Genomic DNA, 15417 nt, shown 5'->3' with positions numbered 1-15417 from the left:
CAGAGGCGGCAAGATGGCGTCTACGGCGGCCGGCAAGCAGCGCATCCCCAAAGTGGCGAAGGTGCTCGGGAGGAGGAGACGGCGGCGGCGGCGGGCCCGGGGGCGGGGAGCGGAGGGTGGTCGGGGCGGCGGGAGCCCGCCCGCGCCGGGCCCTGCTCCTCGGGGCCTGGCCGGGCGCCCGCAGCTCCCCGCGGCCTGCGGGTAACGCGCCCGGCGGCGCGGAACGGAACGCGGCCGCGGGAGGCTCTGCCGCCCCTCATGCCCCGGGCGGGAGCCGCGTAGGCTCGGGCTGGCGCTGGCCGTAAGGGCCCCGGCCATCTGCGGGGCTCTGCGGCTCCTCCTCCGCCAAACGCCGGACGGAGGGAGCCACCGGAGTAAAGAGGTCACGGGGGGATTCTTCAGTTTGGCGTTAGGAGGAGAAAACGTGACTCAAGCCCCCTTACTTTACAGGTGAAAAATAAAGCGCCTGCAGAAGTTCAGATCACAGCAGAGCAGCTTTTAAGAGAAGCAAAAGAGAGAGAACTTGAACTTCTCCCACCACCTCCGCAACAGAAGATCACAGATGTTGAAGAGCTCAACGACTACAAACTCCGGAAAAGGAAGGTAAAGGAAAAAGAACCCTAATCCCGATGCTCGTGTAAAGCACTAAAATTTTACTGTGTTTTGACTTAAGATGTAGCCTGTTTACTTGTGGATTTTCCAAATAAATAGCAATTCTTAAAAAAACCACTAACATTTTCATAAAAAATGCTACTTTTGTGTAAAAAATTTAAGTTAAATTTGCTGTTTAACAAAATTTGGTGGTACACAACATCTCGCATATAACCATGTTCGGTATATTTAGAACATTGCAAGGGTAATTACATATATGGTGTTGGGTTGACGGTTGGACTAGATCTTAGAGGTCCTTTCCAACCTTAACGATTCTATTCTATGCTGTTTATATGCATTTTGTTCATCACCACTAGCATCTGGCCAGGCAGCACAACAGAACATTAGCAAGCCTTACAGTAATGCTGCTGTTTTTTCCACCTCAGCTGTTTAAAAAACACAGTGTGTTTGCAACTGATACTTCTGTTTTGTGTAATTATAGTATTACTTGCGCATTTTAGAACACAACTTTCTATACTAATCATGGTTATGTTTGGTCATTGTCTCAAAACTTGACCATTTTGTATGCAAGCTTTCAGGTATAATTTTTTCTTTTGTTTAAAAGAATTGCTTTGCTTGTGCAAACTTATCTGTGGTTTTGTTCTGCTTTTTCCATTGGTAATTGCTGTCCTGGATCAGCAAAGCAAGCATATCCCCAACAGGGAATTTTAAATGTTTTCAGCACTCAGCAATTTTTTTTAGATACAGACAGCATAAGCTAGGGCTATCATTCTGTGAAGCATATATGCATATGTTCAGAACTGGTGACTGTTGTAGGACAGCACAGCGTCCCTGTACTCAGCCCTGTTCATTTCCCTCCTTGCCATAGTGGCTAGGACTCCTGGTAAAGACTTCGGGCCTTCCTGTGCTGGGTGCTGGTGTACCTCATTCAGGCACATGTAGAGCAACTGGAGTCAGATGCTCAACCACCACAGCACTGCAAAAAACATGTTGGATGTTATCTTTTTTTCTCTCTCATATGAATGGCAGTAACGAGCCACTGTGTTAACTGTGTTTAACCATGTTTAGCCACATGTTAAATACCAATAGCTTTGATCCTGACAATAGCCAAACACGAGACTGAAGACGCCCTCACTGTTGCCCTGAGCAGTGAAATTTGTCTAGCACATTTGATGCCAGCATATTAAATCCAGGGAATGAGAATAAAGCATCTTGCTTTAACAAAAAAATTTAGAGCAATGATACATACAGGTCAAAGTGAATAAACTTGTGCTGGTGCATCCAAGTATGTTCAGGGTTGTCTGCAATGACTAGATTCCATCTGTCCAGGTAATGTTGCTATTGAAGCATTAAGCAGGAGATTAGAAAAAGAAAAAGGTAAGACTTCAGTGCTGTCAGTTCTTATTCCATCAGTATTTCAGGTATCAGGTTGTGGGAACTTGAGTTTAGTCCTACTCTGTATGATAATCTATGCTTCTAGCCTCTCTGTTACGCAATTTTTAGGAAGTGTTGCATTGAATGTGATTTGTTACATCTGCGTGGGTGTAAGACATTTGGAATTAATTCCAATAATAATATTCCATAAGCCATTTATAACAAGACTGGTCTGCGCAGAGGGATTTCTTACTTACAGAAATAATTTTCTCCTCAGACTTTTGAAGATAACATAAGAAAAAACAGGACTGTTATCAGTAACTGGATAAAGTATGCACAATGGGAGGAAAGCCTAAAAGAAATACAGAGGTAAATATGATGCAGCTGCAGACACCGCTTATAAACCTTTTAAGACACATGTTGACAAACACCATCAAAGTCTTGGAGGCACATTATACACGCAACTTCTCTTTGCTTTCCAGAGCCCGTTCCATCTACGAGCGTGCTTTAGATGTAGACTACAGAAATGTCACACTGTGGCTGAAATATGCAGAAATGGAAATGAAGAACCGCCAGGTTAATCATGCCCGAAACATTTGGGATCGAGCCATTACCACCCTCCCCAGGGTGAACCAGTTCTGGTACGTTTGCAGAGAATGGAGCATTGCTTCTACCTCCAAAGACTACAGATCATTTTTCTATTTTGGTATCGTGCAAAAGTGCATTGTTTTCTGTTTCTCCAAGTCTTTAGGCTAGTCTGAAAAAAAGAGGAAGCCTTAAGTTTGGAAAGGTTTTGTACTTTTCAAGTGGTAAGAGTATTGGGACAGAAGGATGTTTGTGTGCATGCATGCTGCCCATCACAACAGTATCTGTAGGCATTTCTGGGGTTCAAGTGGAAAATAGGTGAAGAAATCTCAGTAATGCTCTTATTAAGCACTCAAAAAAATCCTTGTAATTTATGTTTACTATGTGATTGTAAAACTTGATCTTGTTTTCTAAGGTACAAGTATACTTACATGGAAGAGATGTTGGGGAATGTTGCTGGATCACGTCAGGTGTTTGAACGTTGGATGGAGTGGCAACCAGAGGAGCAAGCTTGGCATTCCTACATTAACTTTGAGCTGAGATACAAGGAGGTGGACAGGGCGCGTACCATTTATGAGAGATATATCCTTTTCAGTGCATTGTGACACCTGCCCAAGTTTAGGCCTGCATTCTTCATTTCTTTCTTACCTGCTCTGTCTCCAGCTATGTCCCTGTGCTCCTTTTTACTGTGGTGTGTTGGGAGTAAGCCACCATGCTGAGAGCCAGAAGTAGGTATTAAAAGCATGTTTAGTATATGCCTCCAAAGTCAGTTAACTGAATGTACATCCTGCCGCAACCGTGTATATTTAACAGCACTCACACTTCCAGCCTTTTTGCAGTCATCATTTGCTTTTGATTTCTCCTCCTTAAACTTCTCCCTCACCTGTGCCTAAGTTTTATCCCTTTTTAAATTTTCTTTAAGTTCTCTCTCTCCTCAAGCCTTTGCATGCTTAGAGCCGTTTTGTGTCTTCATCCCAGTTGCATTTTTTGCATAATGCCATTCTTGTTTCATATAGTCCATGACCCTGTAGTCACTGGGAAGAATGCAATTTGAAATGTCCAATTCGGCCACCACTGTTTCTTTAACATAGCTCTACTTGTTATTGTTCATCCTGATGTTAAGAACTGGATCAAGTATGCCCGCTTTGAAGAGAAGCACAGTTATTTTGCTCACGCAAGGAAAGTGTATGAGAGGGCAGTGGAGTTCTTCGGAGAAGAGCATATGGATGAGCACTTGTACGTGGCTTTCGCAAAATTTGAGGAGAACCAGAAAGAAGTAAGACCTTATTGATAATATACCAGAATAATACCAACTGCCCCTACAAGATTTCTTCTTAAATATCAAACTCAAGACCACTTAACATTCACTGCAATACTTGTGTTTTAAGTACCTTATGAGATATTGTTATTGTAATCTGAGTTAAGGAGACAATCTTTTGCTTAGCTTCTGTTTGCCTTTTGGTGGCATCAAGGAAGTACTTTTTAAGAAAGGTGGGCACCAAATCCGCCAAGCCTGAGAATAGTGTCATCAGATCAAATACATATCCTCAGATTTGTAAGTTTTGAGAGGTTGTAGGCCTGCATGATAAAAAAAACTGTATTAGTGTTGTTTTTCCCAGACAGTCTCTTTAAAGTGCCCAGGCCATGAAGGAATTAAAAGTGTTCTGTGAACCCAAAACCACAGCCTCTTAAAAATATTTTAAATATTCCAAACCTGTAAATGAATAAGAGATGGTGGGTTTTGGTATTTACAGATTTCCCCCCCAAGTTTACTCTTCAGGGAGATCTGTGTTAGTCCTGTCCCAAAACAACCATTCACATTGAGATATTTTATGGTTCTGTATTCTATTAAATATTGCCAAAAGCTAATTGAGAAATTGTGGGGGAGGACAGAAGCTGCTTTGTAAATATTACTCAAATGATATTTAATATTTTCAGTTTGAAAGAGTAAGGGTGATCTACAAGTATGCCTTGGACAGAATCCCAAAACAGGAGGCCCAAAATCTCTTCAAGAATTACACCATCTTTGAGAAGAAGTTTGGAGACAGAAGGGGAATTGAAGACATCATTGTCAGCAAGAGGAGATTCCAGTACGAAGAGGAAGTGAAGGTATGTATTACAAACATCCTCTGGGCTCATCATACATCTAGCTGCTGCTTAAGGTGCACGAGTGTCTCATGATACAAAGGCTGATGAGTTTTACATTACCCTTGATACTCAGACAAAGAAAACACCAAGAGAACTCCGTTCTTTTTGGAGGCAGAAGTCCATCCATGGGGGAGAGAATAATACATGCATTCACTGCTTTTTTGTTTCTGTATGCTAATGTAGATTGTGGAGCCAGAGTTTTTGATTGAACTCAGAGCTCAGTACCCTTCAAAGTCATCTTAGGGGATAATGCAGTTCAGCTTGTAACTAACTTCTTCACTTCTGTTATGCAGTAATTGTTACAGGACACCTCACCTGTGTGTAAATACCATTTTGTGAGAAAACAGGTGTGCCACACCTATCTACTATTCACCGAATACTGCATATTTCATCATTTCCCCTTCCATTCTCACAATTCAGTTTGTTTGCCTGCACTTAAAGAATGTTTGTAGATAAAGTAAAAATAAATAAATGCACTTTAACCCAAAAGCTCTAGCTTAAGCATACCTGAGACTGACAGTTTTCATTAATATTCCAGTGATCTATTTTAAAGGAGAAATTCTGAATAAAAACTGTTTAGTAAAGGAGCAGGGTCTGTTGTTTGTAGTTACTGAAGTTGCTTTCCCATCTTTCTGGAAGGCAAATCCACATAATTATGATGCATGGTTTGACTACCTGAGGTTAGTTGAAAGTGACGCAGATGCCGAGACTGTCCGAGAAGTGTATGAAAGAGCCATTGCCAATGTTCCCCCAATTCAAGAGAAAAGACACTGGAAGAGATACATCTATCTTTGGATTAATTATGCATTATATGAAGAGCTGGAGGCAAAGGCAAGTAGTAAGAACTCAGGTTTCTTTTTTCTTTCCTTCCCAAGTATTTTCCTTACATTAAAAAGCTATGGGTATTTTAATAAGAAAACTGAAAACTAAAAATACTGTGTCTTACTTGTTTTGTGTAACTAGCTACAGCATTTCTTATTTAAGTATGGGATTTTTCACTTCATTTTTCCCTCCCATGCATAAGGGGGAAAAAAAAATACTTCAGTTTCACCCCAATTCATCCAGAAACACGCTGATAATAAAAACAGAAGTAGGTCTTTCTAGCCCCATCTGAATTGCCTGTTCCAGGCCATTACCTGAATTTGTGAAATAGTTTTATATTTAACAAAACTGTTTGCGAAATTGTTCTGTGAAGCAGTCAAATTCTTGCTATAGTGGCCATTTGAGGCTGTGTAAGTGTTCTGTTATCAGTCATGTAACATTATAGCTGCTCTTTATTTCATAAAATTGTAGTACAGTATACCTACTCAGCATCTGTTTTTTTCCCCCCCAAAAATAGGGACACTCCTGTTTTTATTGTCTAACTCTTAGAGCTGAATCTTGTTTTGAAAAGATGACTCTTACTGATTCTCAGAAGTTACTATCTTTGAATCGTGCACACTGAGTAGATAAGCACATTTATATCTTAAGTATACACGATTCTAAACAACTAGACTTCAAGATAACCATTCCGCAGTTTTGCGGTCATGCACGATTCAGCATATAGTGTAATCTTAGCAGTGAACAAAGTATTTAATTTTGCCTGTTCTTACAGGATGCAGAGCGAACCAGGCAAGTGTATCAAGCGTGTATCGAGCTCATTCCCCACAAGAAGGTATGGCTCCCCCAGCAGTTTGTGTTGAGTCTTGGATTAAAATTCCCAAAATAAGATCCTTTAGTTTTCTTTCCCCCCAAGATTCAGTTGGGTAAGCAGCTCCAAATGGCTACTAGCACATTCATGAAGACTGTCAGGACTTGAAATATCCTTTCTAGTTTCTCATATTGTCCACCTTCCAAAACTGACAGGCTTTTTTTTCTAAGCTAAAGCATTAGATAGCTGTCATTTGCATCATCAATGGGAAATAGTAGACCACATACTGATGGCAGATTTCCTCATACAGATACAATGCAAGGGTTTCACCGGTATTTTCAAATTACTAAATACACTTTGAGAAGCTGACATAACACATAGTTAAAGGATAGCCCAGTACTATTAAGCAGCAGGGAAGAATGCTTATCTATTCTTTACTTACTTGCTTTCTTCCTCAGGCTGATCCTTTTCTAGCTGCTCTCAGCCTAGTTGTCTGTAGAATACTTATTGTTCTATTTTATATGGGGTTACTGCCTTTTATAGCAACTGTTTCTAATTGCCGGCACAGTCCCAGCTGAGGGAGCTGCATTTGGTAAACCATCTTTCAGGTGTGTATTCCTCACTGCAATTGGTCTTCAAGACTGATTTTTTTGGTATTGTGGGTTTTTTGCCAGTGAGCTTTAACTCACGTGGCCAAACCCTTAAAACAATTAATCAGCATTGCCTTGGAACATCAAGGAAACTTAGTTCATGTACTTCATTTTCTAGTTTGTCATTAATCATGTCGTCTGAGTATCAACTGTGTAGATTAGGAATAGTCGGTAATTGTTAAGAGTTGATTAGCTGTTAATTGATTCAGTGATAGCTGATACTTTACCAATCAATTGATTGGTTAATGAGCCATTTTCTTTGTTTGAAAAGACTTCTGTCCTCACTGCTTTTGCTTTTACTCATGATGGAGTATATCGTCCTGCTCTAGAGAGGTGGTTTTGGGTTATGAGCTCCCAACTTTTCAGTAGGAACGCACTGAGATCAAATGCAATTAACTGTAGTAGCAGTAACATCTTGTATAGACAGAGTGATTACTTTTTGAAGTATGTAGGCAGTATTATTTATTAAGCTTCCAACCTAAGCATCACATTGTTCTTTTTCTTTCAGTTTACATTTGCCAAAATATGGCTGCTGTATGCACAATTTGAAATACGCCAGAAGAATCTTCCACTTGCTAGAAGAGCTTTGGTAAGCTTTTGTTAATTCCGTAATTGACTTTAAATTGACTTTAATAGTAACAAGGGAATGGCATTAAATGATCTTAAATTGTCCTTTATAAATGGCTGGTTTAATCCACTTAAATAAAGCATCCGAGAAGTCTGCAGGGACCAGTATTTACTGTCATGTATGATTTAAAAAGAAGTGTAGCTTGATATGATGAATTAGCCATGGGCAGAAATGAATGCAGCTTTCTCGTTTCAGCTGACAAAACACACATCTGAATGCAAGAGTACCCAAATCAGCTTAGTGCACTTGGAAACTTTTAACTGCTGCTGATTTGTTTAAATGATACTTGTACTAACAATAGCATTTTAAAAAACATTTTAAAAAAATAGTTTTTGACTCTCAGGATTTAAGACCTGATGAATAGAGTGTTTGAGTCCCACCTACCAGGCAGCTGATAGAAGCAATCATGGGGACTTTGGGCAGGCTCAAGAGCTTCTGTGTGAATTTATTATGCAAATGTCAGCATGTCAGAGAACAATGGAGTACATTTTGGCAGCAAAACCTTTTGAAATTAAAAACTTTCTTTCCCTTCAGTTCAGATATTCTAAATAAGCTCACTGATAGCATTAGGAATTTTGAGAGAAAGCTCACGTTGGTAACAGTTGAGGTGGTTTGACTTTAGAGAGGAAACTGATGGGGTTTCCACCAAACCCATGGCGCAGCAGTGATAAAAGCATAAATGTGAACAGCCTTCTGTAGCCGACACCGGACCACGTCTGCCCCCGATGTGCTAGTAAAGCTTTTGTCTCTTGAGCCGGACTCCTGCCCATGACCAGAAAAATAGGAAGCGGAGGGGTTAAGTCCCCTGTGAGACTGTTGCTGTCTGCAGGAGAAGACAACCGTCTGTCCTGAAGCGTGCTGCTGTTCTAGCTTGGCTTCAGATACCATCGCTCACCATTGCCATAGTCACCAGTCAGCAGTCTGCTTCTGGCTGCCTTTTGTTAGGGGTAGCTCTTGCGGTAGATTCTGGAAAGGGTGCTTTGGACTGTCTAGAAGTATGAAGTTTCCTCAGTTTCTTTTAGGCTTCTCTTTTGTTGGTCTTTTTCCCTGGTGTTGCTGAATTTCTTTGACAGACTTTTTTTTAGTAGGTCACCTCTTTCTTGTTTTGCAAACCAGATTTTGCTGCTGCAGCCGTAATACTTTTTTTGTGCTGGACCCAGATTTGGCAAGCAGCTTCTTTCTTTCTTTTGCAATGAGTTGATTTTGAACCACCTTTTTGGCAAGAAGCCTTGCTTCTGTCCCGAGGTGAGGGTCCCGCACCGTCACCATGTGTGGGAAGAAGAGAAGGTCCAGCTTGTGATGCTGAAGCTCTCATCAGCGTGCAGACAGCACCTTGCTCTGCCTTATTTTCACGGGCTGCAGATGGTGTGTGGATTCTTTGTTTTCCCAGGGTCTGAGAGATGCTGGGACTTGAAGACAGATCAGCTGGAGCCTATGCTGCTTAAGAAAATACTGATGGAGTGTGTGTGGAGAACTGAGCATATTTTGAAATAGAAAAGGCATTTGTAGAGCTGGAGGGTCATAATGGTGACCAAACTGATACTCCCAAGTGGTGGTTTCCTCCATTTTTAATAAGTGCCAAGATAATCAATGTGTAGGACAGTTGTGCAGGAGAATGGTAGTAAGGGAATTTGATCTCAAATTACTTAATTCACATTAGCTTGAGGGAACAGAGGCTGCAGTGCTTAATAACTAATACTTGTCTGCAGAAGTGACTCAAAGAGTGAAGCTCACTACATACCTGTCTCAGATATGCCCATTCTTAACTCGTGCTTTAAAAGATTCCCAAATTAAGAATCAGAAACTGCTTTCTCTCAGCTTGGCACTGTGCCTTAGGACAGACAGTTTTCTTCAGGTGCTGAAGCATATCAAAAAGGAAGTATTTTTTAAAAACATTATTCTCCACCTGTCCATTACTGTAAGCCAGCAGGCAGGGAGCATGGACAATTCTCTATGGGATGATGAATAGCAGCGGTGGCCCAGGAGACAGCTTCTCTTGATATAATTTGTTTTATAAGATACTTGGGAACTGCTTACCTGGAAGACTGGTACTATACTTTCTTCAGCTTTTGATGCAAGATGAAGTGTTCATTTGATGAGCCAGGGTGAGTTTCAACTAATAACTTCGTGGGGAATCCATGTTCTGTAAAAGTATAACAAGTTAGAACATTTTCTGCTTTCAGAGTTTGTGTTGATGCTTACGGATGGACACTCATTTTGCAAATATTGGTTGGATTTCATACTGGCCCTGACCAGAGTCTTAAAAAATAAACTCTGCTCAGAAACTAATTTTAGTTCAAATACTGGAGAGTAAACAGATGTTTAGAAAATAGAGTGGGTTTTTTTTCCTTGCAAGATCTTTAAGTGGTTTTTTGTTTTTTGTTTTTTTTTTTTTTTTTCTTAACAGGGGACATCCATAGGTAAATGTCCAAAAAACAAACTGTTTAAAGGTTATATTGAATTGGAGTTACAACTGCGGGAGTTTGATCGTTGCCGAAAGCTGTATGAAAAATTCCTGGAATTTGCACCAGAAAACTGCACATCATGGATTAAATTTGCTGAACTAGAGACCATTCTTGGCGATATTGATAGAGCCCGTGCAATATATGAGTTGGCTATTGGCCAGCCCCGGCTAGACATGCCAGAGGTAAGGGGGTAGATGAACTTTACAGTTGGCACAATTTCAAGGTATTTATTACACAGTGTGGCTAATTAAAATGTAAATAATCTACCAGCTTGAACAGAACTGCTTACTGTAGTGGCTTAGCCTATGTCTCATTAATTTAGCATCTGTTTCTTAGCAGGCTACGCAGGACTATAAAACCCATGATAAAACACGGAGGGAGAAACGTGCTTACAGGAGTAAGCTAAATGGATTACGTGCACAACATTTGATATTGCTTAGTCGTAATCCTAGCTTGTATGGTCAATAAATACTCAGTTCTGTGAAACTTTTTTCAGAGAAATTTCACATTTATCCATGCTCCTTTTTCTTCCCCCCCTATTATCTCAGCGTGCCATGAACGTACTGAGAGACTTCTCTTTTGCAGGTTCTCTGGAAATCCTACATTGATTTTGAAATTGAGCAAGAAGAGTATGAGAAAACAAGAAACCTTTACCGCAGATTACTTCAGCGGACGCAGCATGTTAAGGTATGTATGGGTACCCAGAACACAGAATTGGTCTTGAATCTGGTCCATGGTGGATGGAAACCCTTGACTGCTTTGTGTGCTTTTTCAAATCAACGGTGAACTGAACTTAGGTTGTTCAATACAGTGTCTGTGCCATGAAAAGGGGAAAGCAATTTCTAAACTACGTATAACAACAGGCATATCTTGCATGAAAGAAGGCTTTGCAGAAGATTTCCAAGCAGCCCTCTTCCTGCTGAGTAGCTTTGGAATTTTAGCTGCAAAAACACTGCAAGGAAAAAATACTTCTGATTTTTCCAGTGTAGTTTGGTGCTGTCATTTGACTAAATTCAGATGGATTTCTCATGACCCAAAACAACTGCAAGAAGTTTGTCAACATGGCTTACATGAATATTCTGTCTTGCCACGATGAGGCAGACCTCACACATGTGAAACAAACACGAATTTTCTAGGTACCTGCTTATGAAAAAGTACTTTAGACTTGCATTGACATTTGCCTTTTTGGCTGCTTTGTTGGTTTTTTTAAACTATCACTTAGCTATCAGACTTGAGAATGGAGGTTTCACCTTGGTTTTGGTTGGCTTTCGCCACAGGTATGGATCAGCTTTGCGCAGTTTGAGCTGTCTGCAGGAAGAGAGCAGAATTTGTCAAGGTGCCGGCAGATTTACGAAGAGGCTAATAAGGCGATGCGAAACTGTGAGGAGAAAGAGGAGAGAGTCATGCTTCTGGAATCCTGGAGAAACTTCGAAGAGGAGTTTGGAAACGATACCACTAAAGAGAGGATAGATAAACTTATGCCTGAAAAAATAAAGAAGAGGAGAAAACTGCAGGCTGAAGATGGGGTAAGAGGAAAAATTATGCAAGTAGTCACTTTCAATCCTTTGTGGCTTTATGCTGTGGTCTGGGACACCGAACATAACTGGCTGTGATGGATGCTATAATGGCACACCAATTTTACCACAGTAATTGGGGAAAAAAAAAAAAGCATTGGCCTGAAACATGTGCTGCTGAGCTCCATGCTCTTCAGCAGGCTAGGTGGGCAATTGATTCAGAGTGAAATACTCGTACCAAATGCGCAAGCTACATTTACTTTAAACTCCTACAAGGCAAATCAAAACAGCTTTAGGTAGTACTGTGCAGACAGTGTTTGTTTCCTAACTTTGGGAAACTGTAGCCAGGCTGTTCATCAAATCTGCCTGTGGAGAAGTAGTACTGTCTTACACGCCTTCAGCTCATTGTTTTCAGCTGCTATGGATGGTCTCACAAACATTGATTTTAATTTTATCTCACTGTTATGCTTACTAGAAGCACCTTCTAATAGCTAATATTAACATGCAAATTAAACGTGCTTTATGCTATTTTTTTTCCCTAGTCTGATGCTGGCTGGGAGGAATACTATGATTATATTTTCCCAGAAGATACTGCCAATCAGCCTAATCTCAAACTACTTGCTATGGCTAAACTCTGGAAGAAACAGCAACAGGAGAGCGAAGCTGCAGAGATGGATCCAGACAAAGACATTGATGAAAGCCAGTCTTAATACATTGCCTTTCCCCGCCCCTTTTCTTGGCTATTGTACAGTATTTTCATTGGTGACAAATAAATGTATTTGAAGAGTTTTACTATTACTGACTCGAGACATTTTTTGTGTTTTAAAAAAACCCCACACGCCACGTTGCAGTTGATTCCCTTTGATAGTCTGTTGATTCCTAACAATTGGAAGGTCATGGGGCAAATGCAGGAGCCTGCAGTGGTTACCAGTGATTTGACAACTGGAAGAACTGGACGGCGGCTTTGTTTTTAGCACAAGACCCGCTGTTCTAAGGCTCCTACAAGCTATCACAACACTGCTTAAGGATATTAACGTGCCAAAACAGCGGATCTGCTTTCTTTAACGACAGATCTCTCTAACCATTCCTGACTGATTTTTCCAGTAATTCTGGAAAATATGTATTGATTGTGAGCAGAGTTGAAAACAATAAATCATATTGACTGCAACCTGTTCAACTTCCTATCCAAGTCAGCTTTTATTCCAGAAAATGGTTTAGGAGGGACAATAATAGAAGTTAAATATACTGAAACTAGCCCCAGAAGACAAATCTGTAGAAATTAGTACCACACCGTCTGTGTTTTAATACCTGAATGTCTTGGCAGCGTATTTTGTGAGTAAATTATTGGGAAGTAAAGTAGAAGCAGTGTAAGTAGGCTTCTCAATGTTTTTTTTTATTTCATGGGGAAAAAAACATCGAGCCGAAGCTTTCTCATGGATGAGTTCTCAGGGGGAAGGAGCCTTTCTGTCCACTTGCATGGGCTGGTTCCCGGGTGCAGGGGAAGTGGGGCAGCCCGCCCTTGCAGTGGGGAGGGCAGGGATCGCGGTCCTGTGGCTGGGACCTTGCCCACCAGGAAGAACTGTAATTTTTAAAAAAAAAAAAAAAAAAAAAAAGGTGAAAGTGTACCACAATAACCACCAGAGCCATGAGTCAGGCTGTCGTGGTTCAGTGCCAGCCAGCAGCTCAGCCCCACGCAGCCATCGCTCGCTGCCCTGGTGGGATGGGGGAGAGAATCGGAGGAGTGAGAGTGAGAAACACTCCTGGGCTGAGATAAGGACAGGTTAATAATTGAGATAAAGTAAAATGGTAATGACAACAATACAATAATGATAACAGTAATAATAGTATCCAAAGCAAGTGATGCCCAATGCAATTGCTCCCCACCCGCCGACCGATGCCCAGCCAGTTCCCAGCAGCGATCGCTGCTCCCCGGCCAACCCCCCCAGTTTCCATACTGCCCATGACGCCGTATGGTATGGAACAGCCCTTGGGGCAGTTGGGATCAACTCTCCTGGCTGTGCCCCCTCCCAGCTTCTTGTGCTCCTGGCAGAGCAGGGGAAGCTGAAAAGTCCTTGCCTGGCATAAGCAGCGCTGAGCAACAACTAAACCATCAGCGTGTGATCAGCGTTATCCTCATCCTAAATCCAAACCACAGCACTGTGCCTGCTGCTGGGAAGAAAACTAACTCTATCCCAGCCGAAACCAGGGCAGAGGCCTTAAACAAAGCTGCTGTTGACTGCAGACTGGGCAGTTGCCACTGCTGGCCACATCTGGCCTGCCCAGCTGTGGTCAGAGCAGCTGGCCAGCCCTGCCTGCAGCTGGAAACACTTTCTTCCCTGTGCACCCCATGGCTGGAAACCAGATCCTCCATCCTTCACTGTCTCCATCACCATTGTCATCCTCCCTGGGCTGATGCTTTTGAGCTTCTCCCTCTGGCCTGGTGTGGGGCAGGGCAGCCGTACAGGGGTGCACAGGGGAGACCCGGAAAGGTCAAGCGGGGCTTCGTGGCCCTGGGGGGTGGTCGAGGGCGTGGGGGCCCGGGGGGCTTCCCCCTTGATCCTGACCGCGAGGGGAAGGCTCCAGAAGGAGTGGAGGGGGTTGCAGGTCATAGCCTGCTCCTGCAGCTGGCACCAACCAGGGCGATGGGGCTTTTACCAGCGGAGCCCTCTCGGGTGGGAGAGATGGGATCCACCTGGGCACGGAGAGCGAAAGGGGCTGGCCAAGGGGCTGGCCAAGGGGCTGGCCACGCCGGCCAGAAGGCTTTAAATTGGGAGTGAGGGGCCAGGAGGTGATGGCTGAAGGGGAGGGTTGGTGGGACAGGGCTTGGGGTGCTGTGCCCCTCCAAGCCAGGGCAGGAGGATACCTCACCTAGGCTATGCCGGCAGGGCAGTGTCACGGGCAAGCTCTCTTTTTGGGGGAAATCTGCGGGAGCGAGTGCCTGGGACCGGTCCTGTTCACGCAACGCTCTGCTCAATCTGGTAAGCTCTTCTTGCCCTCTTTTGTCCCGTGTCTGTCTTGTTAGCCTGGCTGCCCGACTGGCAAGAAAAAGTTATTTCAGTGGTGGGGACTGTCCTTGATCAATCACTAACCACCGTTCTTCTGAGTTAAAAAAGCAGATGTTTGGATTTTCAAGCCAGCTCTGTAAGTTTATACCTTCTATTTTAAAGCTTGATTATTGTGTGTGGTTTTTTTTTATAACAGCAGTGCAACTGATGGCTGTAAGACAGTTGTATGCTTGCACTAATTAGTCTCTCTCCCTAAATTCTCCTGAAATCCTGCATGCTCAAGCAGCGCTGTTTCATCACGGTTACTGAGAGGAGCATACTGACAGGGTACAAATCTAGCTTATTTAAGTTTATAGTGGCTCTTATGCCTCCTGGGCTTTCATTGTGCTAGCTCTTGGGGGCTTGGGGAGGGGGTTTTGTGGTGCCTTTTTTGTTTGGTTCCTTGTTTGTTTGTTTGGGGGGGGGTGTTTGTTTGTGGGTTGTTTTGTTGTTGTTGTTTTTGGGGGGGGGGGTGTTTTTGTTTGGTTGGGCTTTGTTGTTGGTTTGGGGTTGTGTGTTTTCTTGTAATGGGAGGCCACAGCTGTGGTCCCAGTGCATCCCAGCAAGGTGCCCTGAGCTCCCTCCCCGCCGGGCACCAGCCGGCGGCAGAGCCGCTCCTGCGTCTTTGCCCGCACAGAGGCTGGGGGATGCGGGGACCTTGTGCGTCCCGGAGCACATCCGGGAGCATCCCACCACGCGCGTTCGCTGTCTAATGGGAACAGCGGAAGAGCGCTCTCTTCTGCAGCAGTTTGTCCTTAAAATCGCGA

The 15417-nt window shown here is 42.9% G+C and overlaps 1 protein-coding gene across 1 annotated transcript; it reads left to right on the top strand.

Moving 5' to 3' along the window:
* Window positions 1–7: 7 nt before the first annotated feature.
* On the top strand, window positions 8–12401 carry CRNKL1 (crooked neck pre-mRNA splicing factor 1). The gene is made up of 14 exons (XM_075706874.1): window positions 8–61; window positions 451–603; window positions 2264–2355; window positions 2469–2627; window positions 2987–3153; window positions 3669–3847; window positions 4510–4680; window positions 5359–5550; window positions 6314–6373; window positions 7508–7588; window positions 10035–10274; window positions 10678–10779; window positions 11370–11618; window positions 12149–12401. Exons 1-14 carry the CDS (start codon window positions 14–16, stop codon window positions 12314–12316), a joined length of 2061 nt encoding a protein of 686 aa, XP_075562989.1. The 5' UTR covers window positions 8–13; the 3' UTR covers window positions 12317–12401.
* The last annotated feature ends 3016 nt before the right edge of the window (window positions 12402–15417 follow it).

Source organism: Pelecanus crispus, chromosome 3 (assembly GCF_030463565.1).
Source record: "Pelecanus crispus isolate bPelCri1 chromosome 3, bPelCri1.pri, whole genome shotgun sequence".
In the NCBI taxonomy this organism is placed as follows: domain Eukaryota; kingdom Metazoa; phylum Chordata; class Aves; order Pelecaniformes; family Pelecanidae; genus Pelecanus; species Pelecanus crispus.
The sequence above is the reverse complement of the archived record's forward strand: the minus strand, read 5'-3'. Positions and strand labels throughout refer to the sequence as shown.

Excerpts from the sequence above, each read along its gene's own strand:
- CRNKL1 (XM_075706874.1), top strand. The coding sequence starts at position 14 with ATGGCGTCTACGGCGGCCGGCAAGCAGCGCATCCCCAAAGTGGCGAAG. Across the intron at positions 62-450 it reads GCATCCCCAAAGTGGCGAAG|GTGAAAAATAAAGCGCCTGC; the intron begins GTGCTCGGGAGG and ends CTTACTTTACAG. Across the intron at positions 6,374-7,507 it reads AGCTCATTCCCCACAAGAAG|TTTACATTTGCCAAAATATG; the intron begins GTATGGCTCCCC and ends TTTTTCTTTCAG.